The sequence below is a fragment of the Triticum urartu genome, chromosome 1 (assembly GCF_003073215.2).
Source record: "Triticum urartu cultivar G1812 chromosome 1, Tu2.1, whole genome shotgun sequence".
NCBI classification, from domain to species: Eukaryota; Viridiplantae; Streptophyta; class Magnoliopsida; order Poales; family Poaceae; genus Triticum; species Triticum urartu.
In genome coordinates this window covers 43,090,541-43,111,331 of record NC_053022.1, presented here as the reverse complement: position 1 = coordinate 43,111,331, position 20,791 = coordinate 43,090,541, and the positions used below count along the sequence as shown (strand labels likewise).

Sequence of the window (20,791 nt, the reverse complement as noted above, 5' to 3'; positions counted from 1 at the left end):
TAATATGTAAGCAGCTTCACCGAGGTCTTTTATTGAAAAACTCTTATTCAAGTATCCCTTTATGCTATCCAAAAATTCTATATCATTTCCAATTAGTAATATGTCATCCACATATAATATCATAAATGCTACAGAGCTCCCACTCACTTTTTTGTAAATACAGGCTTCTCCAAAAGTCTGTATAAAACCAAATGCTTTGATCACACTATCAAAGCGTTTATTCCAACTCCGAGAGGCTTGCACCAGTCCATAAATGGATCGCTGGAGCTTGCACACTTTGTGAGCTCCCTTTGGATCGACAAAACCTTCTGGTTGCATCATATACAACTCTTCTTCCAGAAATCTATTCAGAAATGCAGTTTTGATATCCATCTGCCAAATTTCATAATCATAAAATGCGGCAATTGCTAACATGATTCGGACAGACTTAAGCATCGCTACGGGTGAGAAGGTCTCATCGTAGTCAATCCCTTGAACTTGCCGAAAACCTTTTGCGACAAGTCGAGCTTTGTAGACAGTAATATTACCGTCAGTGTCAGTCTTCTTCTTAAAGATTCATTTATTCTCAATTGCTTGCCGATCATCGGGCAAGTCAACCAAAGTCCATACTTTGTTCTCATACATGGATCCCATCTCAGATTTCATGGCTTCAAGCTATTTTGCGGAATTTGGGCTCACCATCGCTTCTTCATAGTTCGTAGGTTCATCATGATCTAGTAGCATGACTTCCAGAACAGGATTACCGTACCACTCTGGTGCGGATCTCACTCTGGTTGATCTACGAGGTTCAGTAGTATCTTGTTCTGAAGTTTCATGATCATCATCATTAGCTTCCTCACTAACTGGGTGTCACAGAAACAGGTTTTTGTGATGTACTACTTTCCAATAAGGGAGTAGGTATAGTTACCTCGTCAAGTTCTACTTTCCTCCCACTCACTTCTTTCGAGAGAAACTCCTTCTCCAGAAAGTTTCCGAATTTAGCAACAAAAGTCTTGTCTTCGGATCTGTGATAGAAGGTGTATCCAATAGTTTCCTTTGGATATCCTATGAAGACACATTTCTCCGATTTGGGTTCGAGCTTATCAGGTTGAAGCTTTTTCACATAAGCATCGCAGCCCCAAACTTTCAGAAACGACAACTTTGGTTTCTTGCCAAACCACAGTTCATAAGGCGTCGTCTCAACGGATTTTGATGGTGCCCTATTTAACATGAATGCGGACGTCTCTAGAGCGTATCCCCAAAATGAGAGCGGTAAATCAGTAAGAGACATCATAGATTGCACCATATCTAGTAAAGTACGATTACGACGTTCGGACACACCATTATGCTGTGGTGTTCCGGGTGACGTGAGTTGCGAAACTATTCCACAATTTTTCAAATGTACACCAAACTCGTAACTCAAATATTCTCCTCCACGATCAGATCATAGGAATTTTATTTTCTTGTTACGATGATTTTCAACTTCACTCTGAAATTTTTTGAACTTTTCAAATGTTTCAGACTTGTGTTTCATTAAGTAGATATACCCATATCTTCTTAAGTCATCTGTGAAGGTGAGAAAATAACGATATCCGCCACGAGCCTCAACGTTCATCGGACCACATACATCTGTATGTATGATTTCCAACAAATCTGTTGCTCTCTCCATAGTACCGGAGAACGGTGTTTTTGTCATCTTACCCATAAGGCACGGTTCGCAAGTACCAAGTGATTCATAATCAAGTGGTTCCAAAAGCCCATCAGTATGGAGTTTCTTCATGCGCTTTATACCGATATGACTCAAACGGCAGTGCCACAAATAAGTTGCACTATCATTATTAACTCTGCATCTTTTGGCTTCAACACTATGAATATGTATGTCACTACTATCGAGATTCAATAAAAATAGACCACTCTTTAAGGGTGCATGACCATAAAAGATATTACTCATATAAATAGAACAACCATTATTCTCAGATTTAAATGAATAACCGTCTCGCATCAAACAAGATCCAGATATAATGTTCATGCTTAACGCTGGCACCAAATAACAATTATTTAGGTCTAATATTAATCCCGAAGGTAGATGTAGAGGTAGCGTGCCAACTGCGATCACATCGACTTTGGAACCGTTTCCCACGCGCATCGTCACCTCGTCCTTAGCCAATCTTCTCTTAATCCGTAGTCCCTATTTCGAGTTGCAAATATTAGCAACAGAACCAGTATCAAATACCCAGGTGCTACTGCGAGCATTAGTAAGGTACACATCAATAACATGTATATCACATATACCTTTGTTCACCTTGCCATCCTTCTTATCCGTCAAATACTTGGGGCAGTTCCGCTTCCAGTGACCAGTCTGCTTGCAGTAGAAGCACTCAGTTTCAGGCTTAGGTCCAGGTTTGGGTTTCTTCTCTTGAGTAGCAACTTGCTTGCTGTTCTTTTTGAAGTTCCCCTTCTTCTTCCCTTTGCCCTTTTTCTTGAAACTAGTGGTCTTGTTGACCATCAACACTTGATGCTCCTTCTTGATTTCTACCTCCGCAGCTTTCAGCATTGCGAAGAGCTCGGGAATAGTCTTATTCATCCCTTGCATATTATAGTTCATCACGAAGCTCTTGTAGCTTGGTGGCAGTGATTGGAGAATTCTGTCAATGACGCAATCATCTGGAAGATTAACTCCCAATTGAATCAAGTGATTATTATACCCAGACATTTTGAGTATATGCTCACTGACAGAACTGTTCTCCTCCATCTTGCAGCTATAGAACTTATTGGAGACTTCATATCTCTCAATCCGGGCATTTGCTTGAAATATTAACTTCAACTCCTGGAACATCTCATATGCTCCATGACGTTCAAAACATCGTTGAAGTCCCGATTCTAAGACGTAAAGCATGGCACACTGAACTATCGAGTAGTCATCAGCTTTGCTCTGCCAGACGTTCATAACATCTAGTGTTGCTCCAGCAGCAGGCCTGGCACCCAGCGGTGCTTCCAGGACGTAATTCTTCTGTGCAGCAATGAGGATAATTCTCAAGTTACGGACCCAGTCCGTGTAATTGCTACCATCATCTTTCAACTTTGCTTTCTCAAGGAACGCATTAAAATTCAACGGAACAACAGCACGAGCCATCTATCTACAGTCAAGCATAAACAAGAAAGATACTATCAGGTACTAAGTTTCATGATAAATTTAAGTTCAATTAATTTACTTAAAGAACTCCCACTTAGATAGACATCCCTCTATTCCTCTAAGTGATTACGTGATCCAAATCAACTAAACCATGTCCGATCATCACGTGAGATGGAGTAGTTTCATTGGTGAACATCACTATATTGATCATATCTACTATATGATTCACGCTCGACCTTTCGGTCTCCGTGTTCCGAGGCCATATCTGTATATGCTTGGCTCGTCAAGTATAACCTGAGTATTCCGCGTGTGCAACTGTTTTGCACCCATTGTATTTGAACATAGAGCCTATCACACCCGATCATCACGTGGTGTCTCAGCACGAAGAACTTTCGCAACGGTGCATACTCAGGGAGAACACTTCTTGATAATTAGTGAGAGATCATCTTATAATGCTACCGTCAATCAAAGCAAGATAAGATGCATAAAAGATAAACATCACATGCAATCAATATAAGTGATATGATATAGCCATCATCATCTTGTGCTTGTGTTCTCCATCTTCGAAGCACCGTCGTGATCACCATCGTCACCGGCGCGACACCTTGATCTCCATCGTAGCATCGTTGTCGTCTCGCCAATCTTATGCTTCCACGACTATCGCTACCGCTTAGTGATAAAGTAAAGCATTACAGCGCGATTGCATTGCATACAATAAAGCGACAACCATATGGCTCCTGCTAGTTGCCGATAACTCGGTTACAAAACATGATCATCTCATACAATAAAATTTAGCATCATGTCTTGACCATATCACATCACAACATGCCCTGCAAAAACAAGTTAGACGTCCTCTACTTTGTTGTTGCAAGTTTTACGTGGCTGCTACGGGCTTAAGCAAGAACCAATCTTACCTACGCATCAAAACCACAACGATAGTTTGTCAAGTTGGTGCTGTTTTAACCTTCGCAAGGACCGGGCGTAGCCACACTTGGTTCAACTAAAGTTGGAGAAACTGTCACCCGCAAGCCACCTATGTGCAAAGCACGTCAGGAGAACCGGTCTCGCGTAAGCGTACGCGTAATGTCGGTCCAGACCGCTTCGTCCAACAAGACCGCCGAACCAAAGTATGACATGCTGGTAAGCAGTATGACTTATATCGCCCACAACTCACTTGTGTTCTACTCGTGCATATAACATCAACATATAAAACCTAGGCTCTGATACCACTGTTGGGGAACGTAGTAATTTCAAAAAATTTCCTACGCACATGCAAGATCATGGTGATGCATACCAACGAGAGGGGAGAGTGTGATCTACGTACCCTTGTAGACCGACAGCGGAAGCGTTAGCACAACGCGGTTGATGTAGTCGTACGTCTTCACGGCCCGACCGATCAAGCACCGAAACTACGACACCTCCGAGTTTTAGCACACGTTCAGCTCGATGACGATCCCCGGACTCCGATCCAGCAAAGTGTCGGGAAAGAGTTCCGTCAGCACGACGGCGTGGTGACGATCTTGATATACTATCGTCGCAGGGCTTCGCCTAAGCACCGCTACAATATTATCGAGGATTATGGTGGAAGGGGGCACCGCACACGGCTGAGAATATGATCACGTGGATCAACTTGTGTATCAAGGGGTGCCCCCTGCCCCCGTATATAAAGGATCAAGGGGAGGAGGCCGGACGGCCCCTATGGCGCGCCAAGGAGGAGTCCTCCTCCTAGTAGGAGTATACTAGGAGGGGGAAAGAAGTGGGGAGGGAGAAGGAAAGGGGGGCGCCGCCCCCCCCTCTCCTAGTCCAATTCGGACCAGGGGGGGAGGAGGCACGCGACCCACCTTTGGCTGCCCCTCTCTCTCTCCACTAAGGCCCATATGGCCCATTACTTCTCCCGGAGGGGTTCCGGTAACCCTCCAGCTCTCCGGTTTTCTCCGAAATCACCCGGAACACTTCCGGTGTCCGAATATAGCCGTCCAATATATCAATCTTTATGTCTCGACCATTTCGAGACTCCTCGTCATGTCCGTGATCACATCCGGGACTCCGAACTAACTTCGGTACATCAAAACTCATAAACTCATAATATAACTGTCATCGAAACCTTAAGCGTGCGGACCCTACGGGTTCGAGAACAATTTAGACATGACCGAGACACGTCTCCGGTCAATAACCAATAGCGGAACCTGGATGCTCATATTGGCTCCTACATGTTCTACGAAGATCTTTATCGGTCAGACCGCATAACAACATACGTTGTTCCCTTTGTCATCGGTATGTTACTTGCCCGAGATTTGATCGTCGGTATCTCAATACCTAGTTCAATCTCGTTCCCGGCAAGTCTCTTTACTCGTTCCGTAATACATCATCTCGCAACCAACTCATTAGTTGCAATGCTTGCAAGGCTTATGTGATGTGCATTACCGAGAGGGCCCAGAGATACCTCTCCGACAATCGGAGTGACAAATCCTAATCTCGAAATACGCCAACCCAACATGTACCTTTGGAGACACCTGTAGAGTACCTTTATAATCACCCATTTACGTTGTGACGTTTGGTAGCACACAAAGTGTTCCTCTGGGAAACGGGAGTTGCATAATCTCATAGTCATAGGAACATGTATAAGTTATGAAGAAAGCAATAGCAACATACTAAACGATCGGGTGCTAAGTTAATGGAATGGGTCATGTCAATCAGATCATTCACCTAATGATGTGATCCCGTTAATCAAATAACAACTCTTTGTTCATGGTTAGGAAACACAACCATCTTTGATTAACGAGCTAGTCAAGTAGAGGCATACTAGTGACACTCCGTTTGTCTATGTATTCACACATGTATTATGTTTTCGGTTAATACAATTCTAGCATGAATAATAAACATTTATCATGATATAAGGAAATAAATAATAACTTTATTATTGCCTCTAGGGCATATTTCCTTCACAATTAAGTTCGGCCTGAAAGAAATACTCGGCGGGAATGAATTGTGCACATTCGCAAAGAGTATCATTCTAATTACGTACAATGCGGTACAAAAGGTGGATATTGTTCTTAGAGACTGGCATTGCCTAGCCAAATGTTGTCTCAGAAACGAATTTCTGACCCATCTTTTATCGTGAAGGATCCAAAACGAAAAAGATGTTTCTTCACAGCCATTAGACCAGCCCAAAAGTGCAAGTCACCAGGTTTTCAATAAGCCTGGGACATAAATTTATGGCCTAGACACTTATTGCGAGGTAGGGTTTGCCAAAATCAGCCTCAATAAGTAGTTTGAACAATCATTTACTAAGTAAGACATCATTCTTAATATGCAAGTCATGAATGCCAAATCCACCTTGATCTTTTGGCTTACAAACCATGCTCCAATTAACGAGTCTGTACCTTTCCTTTTTATTTTCTCCTTGCCAAAAGAATCTGGATCTGAAATACTCCAGCCTCTACAAGACCCCTTTTGGGAGTTGAAAAAAAAGAAAGCATACAGAGAACCATATTTGTAAGGACGTAGTTGATTAAGACTAGTCAACCGCTTCTCTAAGCATTCCTCTACATATTTTCACTCCGCATTTGTAAGACGTCGATAATGAATCAGAATTTCCAAATATTTAATTAAGAATTAACATTGCGCACAACTAAATAGGTCAGCGTAATCAGCCGCCGCCTCACTGGCTTCTCCAAAGCAGGATAATTTGCTTGTATGAAGATTAGTTATGTGTTTATGTCTAACGATATTTCATTTTTATATGTTTTTTTTCTTTTGAAGGCAAAGCCACTGTGCATAATTATGTCCTGCTGAGACAGCCTGTGGGTCTTACTGAGGCCCTACAGGGCAGTCGGATCTCGAAACAGATCGAAACGTGCAAGCTGAGCGTGTGCTCTTGATAGATTCTTGCTGAGCTGCTACCTCCTTACAATATTTCCTCAAAAGGGTCACCCTTCTCTAAGAAAATAAGATCAACCCTAGAAAACAGTGGCATCCAGACCATTATTGGAGTAAAATAAACCAACAATTCGTCTACTTGGCCATACATTTTTTTAATTGAAGCTGCAGTACTTCGGTTCTGAGGGGTAGAAACATGACTATTCTCTCTGTTCCAAATTATAATATGTACTAACTAGCTTTTTCTAGATCGGATTTTCTGAATCGAATGTATATAGACATGTTTTAATATGTTTATTCATTCATTTCAGTCCGTTTGTACTCCATATATAAATATCCGAAAACATATTGTAATTTGGAACAGACAGGATAGTATATTCTTCGCACACAAAAAAACTGAAGTACAGTAGTATATATTATACCTATGACATATGTGGTGCAGTGTCACCTCTGGTCCGGTTGCATTCGAGGGAGGCTCCAAGTAGGGATGTTGCCAAGTGCGCAGCCCCAGTTGACTTGCCCTTTCCCCTCTTCTAGCCAGTTCTATCCCAATCCATCCCCCATCGATCCCTATTCATCTCTTCTTCCCTAGCTAGCTACTTGTTGAAATTCCTGTTTAGTTTGTGCAGATCATCATATGCATATTGTCGCTCAATATAGGATAGGGTTCGCGAGATGTTCCCAGATGCCGGTGCAAGCCCATACTTCCTACAAAACCAGCAGCAGCTCTTCCATGGAATGAATGGCATCGGGGTGGACGCCGCCTTCCCCGGAGACGGCGGAGGGCTGGCGGTGCCCGACAGTACCCACCGCAGCACCCTGCTGTACAACCTGTCCGTGCTCAAGGACAAGGTGCAGCAGCTGGAGCCGCTCGTCGGCCACGGCCACGTCGTCGACCCCGTGGTGCCCGGAGCCAGCGCCGTCGTCCAGGAGATCATCGCCGCGGCTACATCCATGCTGTACGCCCTGCAGCACCCTTACGTCCTCGGCGCGTTGACAACATCCGGTAATCATGCGGCCACGCCGGAGGGTGTGGTCGACGGCCATGCAAAGAACGGCGCAGCGGATGATGACCAAGACCAGCAGGCCATGGTGGATGCCATGCAGCTGTGGCAGCAGCAGCAACATGGCGGCGGGCACGACATCCCCGGAAAGTCCACGGAGGCGGCCGCCGTGTCATCGTCGACGCAAGCGACGACGGCGGTGGACACGGCGATCATCGAGCTAGACGCGGCCGAGCTGCTGGCCAAGTACACGCACTACTGCCAGGTGTGCGGCAAGGGGTTCAAGCGCGACGCCAACCTGCGCATGCACATGCGCGCGCACGGCGACGAGTACAAGAGCAAGGCGGCGCTCGCCAACCCGACCACCAGGCTGTTCGCGACCTCCGGCGAGGACGCCGCCGCCGGGAGACCAAGGAACAGCAAGTACTCGTGCCCGCAGGACGGGTGCCGGTGGAACCGGAGGCACGCCAAGTTCCAGCCGCTCAAGTCGGTCATCTGCGCCAAGAACCACTACAAGCGCAGCCACTGCCCCAAGATGTACGTCTGCAACCGCTGCAACCGCAAGCACTTCTCCGTCCTCTCCGACCTCCGCACCCACGAGAAGCACTGCGGCGACCACCGCTGGATATGCTCCTGCGGCACCACCTTCTCCCGCAAGGACAAGCTCGCCGGCCATGTCTCCCTCTTCGCAGGCCACCAGCCCGTCGCGCCGCTCGCTCCCGGCAGCGGCAGGCACGGCAAGAGATCCTCGTTATTGTCCCCGTCCTCCGACGACCTTGCTGGAAACTGCACCAACACCGGCTTCTCCATTACTCCTACTACATGACATGCATTGTGCAAATGTGGCCTCCCGTTCATCTAGAAAATATTGTGCAAATGTGATATTGGTACACGTACGTACGTGAGCCCATCAAACTGTAGATATAGTGGGGCTTGGTTACACTATGGATTGTTTTGGAAAATAGGGCTACCATGCCCTGGAAATAGGGCATTCATACGTCTAAAAAGTTTTCTCTCTCTTCTTTTGTAGTATGTCAACTAGCCATACTCATGCATGCGTTGCCTGCCACGAATGGGAGATTTGATTTCTCATTGTCGTATGCAATATAAATTCATTACTTAAGATATGAAATATGTCGGATTTTTTACAACACAAAAATCTTAACCTTAAAAGATTGAAATGTTCATAACTAATTGTGATCGGATTTAAAATCCACTTAGAACACACTAATGAATGTTGCATGGTAGTAATAGGGAGGCTCATGTCTAGATGAGATGGATGATAATATTAGGGCCGCCATAAGTGTCACACTTGTGGCACGAAGCAATTCCGCTTGACGTTTATTGATGCCAAGTTTAGTTACATGAGGATGACAACTTTCTGTTTGGATGACAAGTTTCAGTTTTTTTGTGGATTTTTTTCGAATGACAATTTTAGTGTAGAAACAACAGGGCAGTGTTACTTCATGCCACACGTGTGACACTTACCATTTGGCTAATATTGATGGACAAGCTAGCAAATCCAGCTGTTGAACATATTTGATGATGCGTAGTGGGGCTTGTCTAGAAGATATATATAAATGTGGCTTGTCATCAAACTGTTGCCGCCCTGCCTTGGTGACACCTGCTGCAAATGCAAGGGAAGATAAAATCAACATCAGTAGAAACGATTGGGAGTTTCAAAAAAAAAACGATTGGGCATGACGACTCGAAATCATACATACATGCATGAAGATAATATTTACTTTGGATGAGGCCTAGTAGCGTAATTTTGTGATGAGTAATCATCGATGTAACAAAGACCTCTATAAATGTCATTGCATCAGTTACTCTATTCCTCACGAAGACCACACCCGAAATGTTAGTATGATATTATACAGAAAATAAAGGAGGGTCGGCCAGACAAACATAAATTCACCCTAACCTGTCCACATCATTTGGTGGAGTTGTCCCTTCTAGATTGTGTAATTTCCCTCATGTACTCCAACCGAGCCATATCTAAAAGATTTAGATTATCGATCCCTATCTAGATCTTCACCAATATTTGGTAGAGTATCTTTAATCATGCATGAAGTAGCTCATTGCCGCCACACCTTCAAGAGCAGTGAGAATGATGGCAATAGTTTCCTCATCATGGTACGCCTCCTCGGCTGTATTGACAAAGCAACACACATACACCCTAGGGACCTATATGTGTTTTTGTAGTGAGGGAGTTCAATCAATTAGTTAGTACATTGTAAAGCGCAACAATATATGTTTCCATGTAACACAAAATCGACACTAGTGTTTTACAATTTTTCCTCTCTTTCTTGGAGTCATCACTGTGGTGAGATGTGTATCTATAGAAATTACGTATGGCTTACCCTAGAATCATTTTAGAGATAAGAGATAGAACTTCTTTTTGAATAGAGAATTAGTGTTAGAAATCAATATGAGAACACAAATGGTGTTGATATCAGAAACAATGAGATTATTACCATGATAATAGAAACCAACAAATATAACTAGGGTCCATAGTTTTTATAAAAAATATAACTAGGGTCCATTTTACCTTATTAATTATTTTATAAAATACCTCTATATGAGTAGTATGGAAAAAATATAACCAGGGTCCATAGTTTTTGCAAGATACTCCCTCCATAAACTACTATAAGATGTTTTAGGTCAAGTGACCTAAAACATTTTATATTAGTTTATAAGTGGGTTACCTTTTTACACTAGAAAAACAATATGTATAAAAACTATTTTAAATTTACGGAGACAAACAATGTTTTTATACTATAATAATAACTCATTTTGGGCAATGGGCTGTATTAAAAATGATAAAGAGGTGTAATCGGTTCATCCAACTGGTATATGGGGAGTGGGAGTACATAGTCCTATATATAAAAATGAACCTATACTATTAATAACGAGGTTTACCAAAATGCCGGCATAAGGAGTTTTCCTAAAGTACTCCTCAATTATGTCTCATTCTTCACAAAATTCCTTTTAGAAGAAAAAATAAGACCTCAACATATAAGACAACATGACCAAAAGACCAGAAAAGAATATTCGTATTGCAATTTTAGTGTGGTATATTTATGTCATTTATTAATCCTACAGTCTTACTTTGTCTAATACATACCTAGTATCTAGTACATATGCGAAATTCACTTGACAACGTAGCCACTAGGCAAGGTAAGAAAAAACTTGAAACTACAATGCCTTCACTGAAACAAAATGAGCGCCTGGAATTTGCCATTGAAGGTGATAATAATTCAACGAAAATACATAATTACATCTGAAATCATAAGAATAGGATGAAACAAAAAATATGCTTGGGAGTAACACTGAACTATGCCCCCTCATGGAGAGTGAATCTACATAATGAATTTCTTGAAACCGCCACACTAGATGGAAGCAATAGCAACAAACAAAAATCACACGTAGAAACATAAAAGAAACAAATTGTATTCACATGCAAATGCTTATTGGGTTTGCACCAAGGATCATGCATACTGTTCTCCAGAATTAGTTGGGTTGAGAAAAATTAATTGGCTTCAAACAGACCATAGGGATGACATGACGAGTACATTGGATCAAGTTTCTAACATCCCACGTTTGTTTTTCAGCCATCGACAATATTTTGTGCTCCCTATATCCCATGACGGATGAAACTATGGTATATATCATTATGTTTTCTTGTTCCATGTCATGTTCCATGTCATATATGGTAGATGGTTGGCCTTACTATTGATATTGCACTAACGCTATTCAAAGGCATTGCAAAACCAATACCGCGACAAAGAACATGAACCTCAACCACAAACTCCATTATAGATAAAACCCTATAACTTCGGGAAGGAGATGGCAACATGTGTCATCGAAGGTCGCCTATCAACCCAGACTGCAAGGACCATGAAACTCATCAAAACACTTCAGTAAAGGGCAGAGATGTGCTTGCATCACAAAGAGAGTCGATGGCTGATGACCCACAAGTATAGGGGATCTATCGTAGTCATTTCTATAAGTAAGAGTGTCGAACCCAACGAGGAGCAGAAGGAAATGACAAGCAGTTTTCAGTAAGGTATTCTCTGCAAGCATTGAAATTATCGGTAACAGATAATTTTGTGATAAGGTAATTCGTAACAGGTAACATGTAACAGAAGTAAACAAGATGCACCAAGGTGGCCCAATCCTTTTTGTAGCAAAGGATAAGCCTGGACAAACTCTTATATAAAGAAAAGCGCTACCGAGGAGGCGAGGACACATGAGAATTATTGTCAAACTAGTTTTCATCATGCTCATATGATGCGCGTTCGATACTTTGATAATTTGATATGTGGGTGGACCGGTGCTTGGGTACTGCCCTTCCTTGGACAAGCATCCCACTTATGATTAACCCCTCTCGCAAGCATCCGCAACTACGAAAAAAGAATTAAAAATATGTGCTAACTCATTTCATAAAGCTGTATTTCACTCCATTCATAAACAAAACCTCTCAGTTCAAAAAGAGACTTTTCTCATTTTGGATAGCAGATTTCACTCATTTCATAAAAACAAAATGCTCTTTTAATTTTTTCACTAAAATCAAATAAAACATTTTAATCATGAAAAATAATATTTAAAAAAGTTGATTTCACTAGATTCAAAAAATAATTTCTCTCCATTCAAATAAATGATTCCACTCATTTCAAAAATACATATTTCACAAATTTCGAAAATCGGATTTCACTCATTTTAAAAATAAATATTTCACTAATTCCAAAAAATGGTTTACACAATTTTTAAAAAAATATATAAGTAAAAAAACTAATTTCAATCAATTAAAAAAAATCGATTTCACTCATTTCAAAATTTTGATCTCACTAAATAAAAAATCACTCATTTTTAAAAAAACTATCTTTCAGTAGTTTCAGATAGCGTATATTGTGCATGTCAAGAAATATATTCGCTTTATTTCAGAAAAGCGAGCAAACCCCTTGATTTCACTATAATCAGATAACATATTTCACTTATTCAAAAACTTATTTCACTCCTTCGATATAGCACATTTGACTCAATGAAAAAAGCAGATTTCACTAATTTCAAAAACTGATATCACTCATCTAAAAAACAACCGCTCTTCTCAAAAAACCAATTTGTCTAATATAAAAAAACATATTCACTTATTAAAAAACAGATTTTCTTATTTAAAAAATCAGTCATTCTAGTAAATTGAAAAATCACTCATTTCGAACATAAATATTTAACCCATTTCATATAATTAAAAAATGTTAGAGGTTTACAAAATTCATATAACTAAAAGAAATGTTAGAGGTTTACACAATTCATATAATTAAAAAAATGTTAGAGGTTTACACAATTTCAAAAAACAGGTTTCACTTTTTTTTTTGCGCAGGACTCGCACTCGTAGCGCAGCTGCCCAGGACGCAGTGCGGATTCGTCCACACCGTCGGACTCAGATTTAGTGCCACAGGCAATCTGCTCCTTTCATTTCTGATCCAACGGTTGTGAAACAAAAGTCAGGCAACTGTGGCCGAGTGACTTTGCTTCACTACGTTAGCGGATCTGCCGCCGCCACCTCCTCCATGAATCCCGGCATCGGGTAGCCTGCGTCACGTCGCCGCCGGTAGCACCGTGCCGCCCCGCGACCTCTACGGCACCACCGACGCCTACCACCTCTTCCCCACCCGACGCCGACGCCCACGCCACCTCTGCTCCGCCCCACCTCCGGCCGTCAGCTCAGGGCAGCTCCTGATCCCGCGCGCTGCTCCGGCGGCGAGCATGGCGTTCGCCGGACGGGACCCCGGGCCCTCACGGCCCGCTCTCCTCATCCTCCTCAAGACGCTATCGCTGCTCGTGCTCCTCACCTTCTCCTCCGCCGCGCCCCCGGCGGCGTCGTCTCCCGCGGCTGTGCACAACAACAACTGGGCCGTGCTCGTCTGCACATCCCGCTTCTGGTGAGACCCCCTCTATCATGTCTGCCCCATACCGTCACCACGCCGTTCGTTGCTTCCTAGCTGTGCGTCCGTTTGTTGTGGATCGATGCAACTGTAGTGGGTTCAGGTTCAGTGTGCCAAATGTAGCAGTGAGAGGTCTAGAGAAACAAGGGCGTTGCTGTAAGTGCCAACAAGTGCGCGCGGTTCATACAAGGATCTCGATCCAATTGGTGTAGATTGCATTCGCCTGTGTATTCATGAGTTTGTGCATCCCTGTTTGCCAAGTATTATATCGATGTCACTAATACGGAGCGATTTGATTTTTCTCATTGACTGGGATCCATTTGTAGTGCTTTATTCTTCTGATTGTGTATAGTTTAATATTGTCATCAGTGGTGGAGCCAGCCTGTTCATAGGGCCTGGGCAAGGCTAATGGTCACCGTACTGATGAACATTTGCCGATGAAGCTCCCTATCGACTTCTCCTGCCCTGCTTTAGCTTGAACAAAGGTTCCAGGATGAACCTGGGCAAGCCGCCCAGGGTCGCCAGGAGGTGGCTACGTCATTGATTATCAGTATGACCGGAGATCTCAGTGGTTTTACAACTAATAATTGAATAGAGTTTATTCGTTCTCTCTGTGGGTGTGTAATAATAATGATGATGGCTTAAAATGTCTAGACTGTAATGATGTAAGTTCAGCGAGCACAAGTGTCTTTCGACAGACATTTTGGTATGAACACATGCACAATTGTAGTTTTTCCTCGAATACACAGAAGAAGAATCCCAAGAAGGGCACATATGCACAATTCTAGTTGTGTTAATACCAGCCAATGTTTTAAAAGTTCTCCCTTTGAGATGCATGTTTAGTTCCCATACCTATAACATTTGAATATGTGGCTTATGCTTTTATGTTGTCTTGTTTTTTTTTTGCGGGTGTTTTATGTTGTCTTGTTGATGTTGGGTTCTGCTGCTTATCCCTGTTGTCACTTAATTCTGACCTATTATTGAAATGTTATGCAGGTTTAATTATAGACATATGGCCAACACGCTGTCTTTGTACAGGTAGTATACTTAATACAGTTATGCCATTATATGCAATTGTCAATCATTGTCCTATGTAAGGTTATTCCTTAGTAATGAATATACCACTTTTTCCAGGACTGTTAAGAGATTAGGAATACCTGACGAGCGGATAATACTTATGTTGGCGGATGATATGGCTTGTAATCCTCGGAACAATTACCCTGCCCAAGTGTTCAACAATGAGAACCACCAGCTTAATCTTTATGGTGACAATGTTGAGGTGAATCTCTTTTACTCTGAAAATATTGCTGCTGAATTCATAACATTGTAGTTTGAGAACCCCTAGGGTGCAATATCTTCCCAAGCCCATGATGTGCATGTATCATTGATACCAATGAGGTACCAAAGCTACGAAATAGTTGATGATATCTAAGCATGCATACCCACAGTAAATGACACACTACGACTACTTGACCTCTTTTTGAACAAGTAGACGCCCATAGGCATATATGATCGATATATTGCAGTACCTACAATCTTGATTTTCCCATTGATAATATCATGAAACAATGCCTCCTAAAAGATGGTCAAATTTTGCAAAACGATGGATACTTAAGGCACTCTACACAGCAGTACAGAGCAGCAGCCTAGGGATAAGCAGGAATTCAGGTTAGCTTTTTCAATATGGCCAGTTAGGTCATTTACGGATGATGGCAGCTGACAATTATCCAAGTTGTCCACTCATAATGCTATGCAATCTGACATTTGTATTAAAAAAAGTAATATTTGATCTTGGTATGCTGATGTTACTCTTTTGGTTTTCTAATGACAGGTTGATTACCGAGGTTACGAGGTTACAGTTGAAAACTTTTTGCGAGTTTTGACTGGCAGACATGAGAGTGCTGTACCAAGATCAAAGCGTCTCTTAAGTGATGAAGGAAGCCATATTCTTTTGTACATGACTGGGCATGGTGGGGATGAATTTCTGAAGTTCCAAGATAACGAAGAACTTCAGAGCCATGATTTAGCAGATGCAGTAAAGCAAATGAAGGAGAAGCATAGGTTGAATTGTTTAATTATCAACATTTGGATATTGGCTTGCGCCCCTTCATTTCTGGGTTCATTGGTTCTGACCTTTTCACCTTGGTCTTCCTTTCAGATTTAAAGAGTTGTTGATAATGGTAGATACCTGCCAGGCTGCTACTCTGTTTTCACAGGTTTGTTTCTAGTTGCCACAAGTTTGGCTTGACACATACTGAATTACTGTTATACATATTATCCATTTCATTTTGTAACCATCCAATATTTTTACCTTTTGGGTACGGTTCACAGATGTTTTTATTTATTTGTTTTTCGCACAACTAGCTCCAGGTTCATCTTTCTGAATTTGTTCTCCATATGACCATATACACTTTGTAACATTAGTTGTCGCCGTACATCACCTTTTTATCATGAAATAGCTGTTTGGCATATAATAGTGGCAAATGCTGTATATGCCTTTTGTGAAAATGTATGCTAACCACTTGTGTTTCATGATTTGAATAATAGTTCACATAATTATAGATTCAGACAAGGATCTGCTCTGGTTGAGTAGACTTCACCCTCTCGGCTTTTCTATATCTGAAAATTATGTCTAAAGACTGTACCTGACATGTTTAATATATACAGCTTCAATCACCTGGCGTTTTGGCGATTGGTAGCAGCATGAAAGGGGAAAACTCGTACTCTCACCATCTTGACTCAGACGTGAGAACATGCCCTATACAGTTGTTTCAGATAGTATTTGCGAACTTATTATACCTTATTACTACTTGTTACGAAGCTGGTTAATGTTAAATATTTCTGGTGGCAGATTGGTGTTTCTGTTGTGGATAGGTTTACCTTCCATACACTTGCTTTCTTTGAGAAGCTGAACATGTATAGCAATGCTTCATTGAACAGGTGAATAATACTTTACATGTTCTTCTCTTGGATTATGTATATCGGTTGAAAGTTCATCTATTATCTGCATGACAAGGTGTTGAACTTCGTGTTATTTCTTACTGCGATGTCTAATTACTGTAAAAAGTCGTTTACTCTTTTTTGTTGAGTGTGAACGTTGTGTTCTGCCAGGTGATGATCTAGGTGTGCTGTGCAATTTGCTTTGCTGTTTCTATATTAATACAGGTCATGTTCTTGTTCAGTTTTCGAATTTCTATGTAATATGATGTGAAAGGAAGGTCTGCATCATTTGGGTGCTTTCTCTATATACATGATGTTAATTTATCCTTTCTTAATCTAAAGAGAGAAGGAAGAATCGAAGACTTTGTTTTTCTTAGCAAAATTGGCCAGTTCAGCTTCAAATGATCACTAGAATAGTTTGTATATTCTTCAATGAACTTTTAAGATTCTTGTTCACCAATGCTTTGATTTCTTTGGTGATCGCTCCACTAAATGCTATTAGCTGAAAATGTGACACCATATGACTTCCATGCATGTCTGCCTTAAACCAGCCACAACAATCTGATGAGTACACTTGCTTAAAAGGCAGACACGAATGCTTCATAAAAAAATGGTTTGTGCAATATTACCATGCAGCTAGTTTATAACTTGTTTACTTCCGTTAGATCTTCAGTATGGAGATAGTCATTTACAGTAACATATAATTCATTTCTAAAAGTGATATTTAACCAATATGCTTTCTTTCGAACTTACATAAAAATAATTGAAATCCATGGCTTCTAACTGCGGGCTAATCATATTGCAGTGAACTTTAAATTCAATGCTGACTGTTTTCTGTGTTCACTTATGAATTAAGAGTCAGTTGTGTCGTCTATTCTAAATTATGTGCTATGTCACTCAACTAGATTCAGTCTTATATTTGTTAAAAGAATATAGCTGGGTGGCCCTCATTAGCATCCAATGCTCATCATGGTGTGTTATAACCTTGTCTTTTATATCCCAGTCTTTTCAACTCATACGACCCTTCCATGCTGCTGTCTACTGCATATTATCGAATGGATCTTTACAAGCGTGCCTTAAACGAGGTAATTGCAAAATAATATCTATTTGTAACGACTCCTCTGTTGTCCATGGCTAAGCCTTTTTCCCCTTCTATTCTGTCTTTGACCAGGTCCCAGTGACAAATTTCTTTGGGTCAGTCATGAAGACTATCCATACCGATTCAGCCTACACAGGCTTCTTAGCTGCACATGACACAGAAACCCCCCTTCCTACCGGAAATGATATACTTGACCATGTCATGTTAGAGGATGAGGCTAGTGCAAGAAGATCAGACATAGAAGAGATGAAAGTGAGTTTTAGTAAATTTTGCAAAAACGAAATAGAATTTTGAGACTAATACTTTGTTAATTGCAACATCCAGGAAGCACAATTAAGGTCGCATGGATGGACAGAGGCCTTGCTAGAACAGCTGGAAGGCAAGAATTCTGATGTTGTTGTGATGTATGGCCTGGGAACTATGGGCATACTGTTGGCAATTTCAACCTGGCTATCAATGTAGGAAGGAACTCTGAAGTGGGCTGTTAACACATCTTGCAGAAAAAACTTGGACATACTAACTCCGACAGAATAGGATAAAAAAGAGTGTAAATAAGGGAGATACTTTGGAGCTCTGACATTTTGTATTTTGTACCTTATCTTAGTATCCAGTCAGTTTTTTTAATATAATTGATGTGCGTAGTTTTTGTATGGCATGCTCTACTTTTTTTGGATACGTAAGAAACTATATTTGGTGGACATTTTTGTGCATCTTTTGTTACAGTTCTCTGGATCACATATCATATATGTCAGATTATTTCGTCATTATAGTTGAAAACATTTAGGTACGGATAAGAACATGTACTCAAAACCCAAAATTCTGAGGAACTTTCTTTTAGCCAAATGTCAGAGCTTAGTGTTTCTAATAGATTTGATGGCACCAAGTTTTGAGCTTTGATCATGCTTAGACCAGTCCATTGAATTGTTTAGGGGCACCAAGGACAATTTTCCTTCAAGTGGAAGAAGTAATGATCATGTTTAGGGGCACCAAGGACAATTTTCCATTGAATTGTTTTTCTTCGGAGGGTAGTTTCAACCAACAGTTTTGTGTCAGACTAGGTTTGATCTGTACAAATATCTCCGAGACTTCACGTTGACATGGTTGGAAAAGTCTATGACCGGAACGGTGCTCTATATGAAAAAAGCTAAACTACTGCCTCCGGTCCATATTACTTGTGGGTTGCGACAAGTATAATATGGATCGGAGGGAGTACTGAACTCTTTGAAACTACCATCAAATCTATTAGATCATCTCTAGTAGATCTCTCAAAAGTTATTTAAGAGAGAAATTTTTGTTTTGAGGGATTAAGTGATATCTAGCGGATCCCTCAAATGTGTAGTTCTTAAAGAACAAATATAGGTTTGTATCCCTTAAAAATTTGCTCTCTAACCTATTTTTTACTCTAAGAGAGGGCATTCTCATGGAAAGTAGGCAGACTCCTCCCGCCCCGCATTCATGGCGTGCCGACGCGCGTGCCGGTCGATTGACTCGGCTCCAGCTAAAAACCCAGGGTTGCCACCCCGAAACCTAGCCCATCCCACCGCAAACCCATTTTCGCAGTCGCTGCTCCCAATTTAAGCTTCTCCTGCTGCCAAATCAGGTCGTCGCCGCTTTCCTTGAGCTCAAGGTTGCGGCCGCCGGTCTAGCTCCATCCCCTCCTGAACCCCGCATCGCCTCTAGTAGATCCCGTGCCGCCTATCCGACATTGCCACCGCTCCGCACGCTGACCCGACCACCCTCTTTACCCCAGCACCGCCTTCCCGAGCCGTCCCCAAGCCATCTCCCCCGACTACGTTGCCGCCCTAAGTGTTGTTTGTTTGCCACCACAGCTTTGATCCCCTGTGACGTCTCCCTAAGCTTTGTCGCCATTTTCACAGCCATCAGCATTGCCGTTGTCGTCGAAGTACCGCGATGTCTCTCGCCGTTCGTGGGGCAAGTCTGCAGCGGAGATCCGCGATGCCTTCAGGAGCCGTGTGTGGCTAGGCACATTTACCACCGCAGAGGAGGCATCACGCGCTTACACCGCCGTCGTGTGTCACTTCTTCGGGCCACGAGCGAAACTTAACCTCCCCACCAATGTGGCTGTTGTGGCCGGTCACGCCCCTCCTACCATTCGTATCGTCTACCAGGCCGAGGCAATGCACGACCAAGCGCACTGATGACGATCGACTTGCTGGCCAAGCTCATCGAGGAGGACTCAAACCTCCTCAATGAGAACCAAGCCTTCTTCGAGTCAGTGGCAGACGAGCACACAGTCAACCGCTTGACTGCCTCCAAGCCAAGAAGATATTCAACAAGCTAAGCGACGAGGATTACAAGGACAAGATGCCATGAAGTCGGACAACCCCAACCTCAATGAGGCCAGTTTCCTCCTTTGACTCAGACTTCTCGGATTACATTAAGGACGATGAGTAGTAGAACTATGTACCGTGTAGTTTTATTTATGTTTTATATCAATGATTTGTTGGAAATATGCCCTAGAGGCAATAATAAATTAGTTATTATTATATTTCCTTGTTCATGATAATCGTTTATTATCCATGCTAGAATTGTATTGATAGGAAACTCAGATACATGTGTGGATACATAGACAACACCATGTCCCTAGTAAGCCTCTAGTTGACTAGCTCGTTGATCAATAGATGGTTACGGTTTCCTGACCATGGACATTGGATGTCGTTGATAACGGGATCACATCATTAGGAGAATGATGTGATGGACAAGACCCAATCCTAAGCCTAGCACAAGATCATGTAGTTCGTATGCTAAAGCTTTTCTAATGTCAAGTATCATTTCCTTAGACCATGAG

At 42.0% G+C, this 20,791-nt stretch overlaps 2 protein-coding genes across 2 annotated transcripts; both read left to right on the top strand.

The window, feature by feature from the left end:
• The first annotated feature begins 7,462 nt into the window (after positions 1–7,462).
• LOC125551782 (protein SENSITIVE TO PROTON RHIZOTOXICITY 2-like) lies at positions 7,463–9,020 on the top strand. Its single transcript, XM_048715138.1, has one exon. It carries the CDS (start codon positions 7,667–7,669, stop codon positions 8,819–8,821), a length of 1,155 nt encoding a protein of 384 aa, XP_048571095.1. The 5' UTR covers positions 7,463–7,666; the 3' UTR covers positions 8,822–9,020.
• A 4,489-nt stretch (positions 9,021–13,509) lies between these two features.
• On the top strand, positions 13,510–18,632 carry LOC125545663 (putative GPI-anchor transamidase). The gene is made up of 10 exons (XM_048709688.1): positions 13,510–13,940; positions 14,940–14,981; positions 15,078–15,222; positions 15,775–16,004; positions 16,102–16,159; positions 16,611–16,688; positions 16,795–16,883; positions 17,887–17,968; positions 18,055–18,234; positions 18,307–18,632. The coding sequence occupies exons 1-10, from the start codon at positions 13,765–13,767 to the stop codon at positions 18,442–18,444; spliced, it is 1,218 nt and encodes a 405-aa protein (XP_048565645.1). The 5' UTR covers positions 13,510–13,764; the 3' UTR covers positions 18,445–18,632.
• The last annotated feature ends 2,159 nt before the right edge of the window (positions 18,633–20,791 follow it).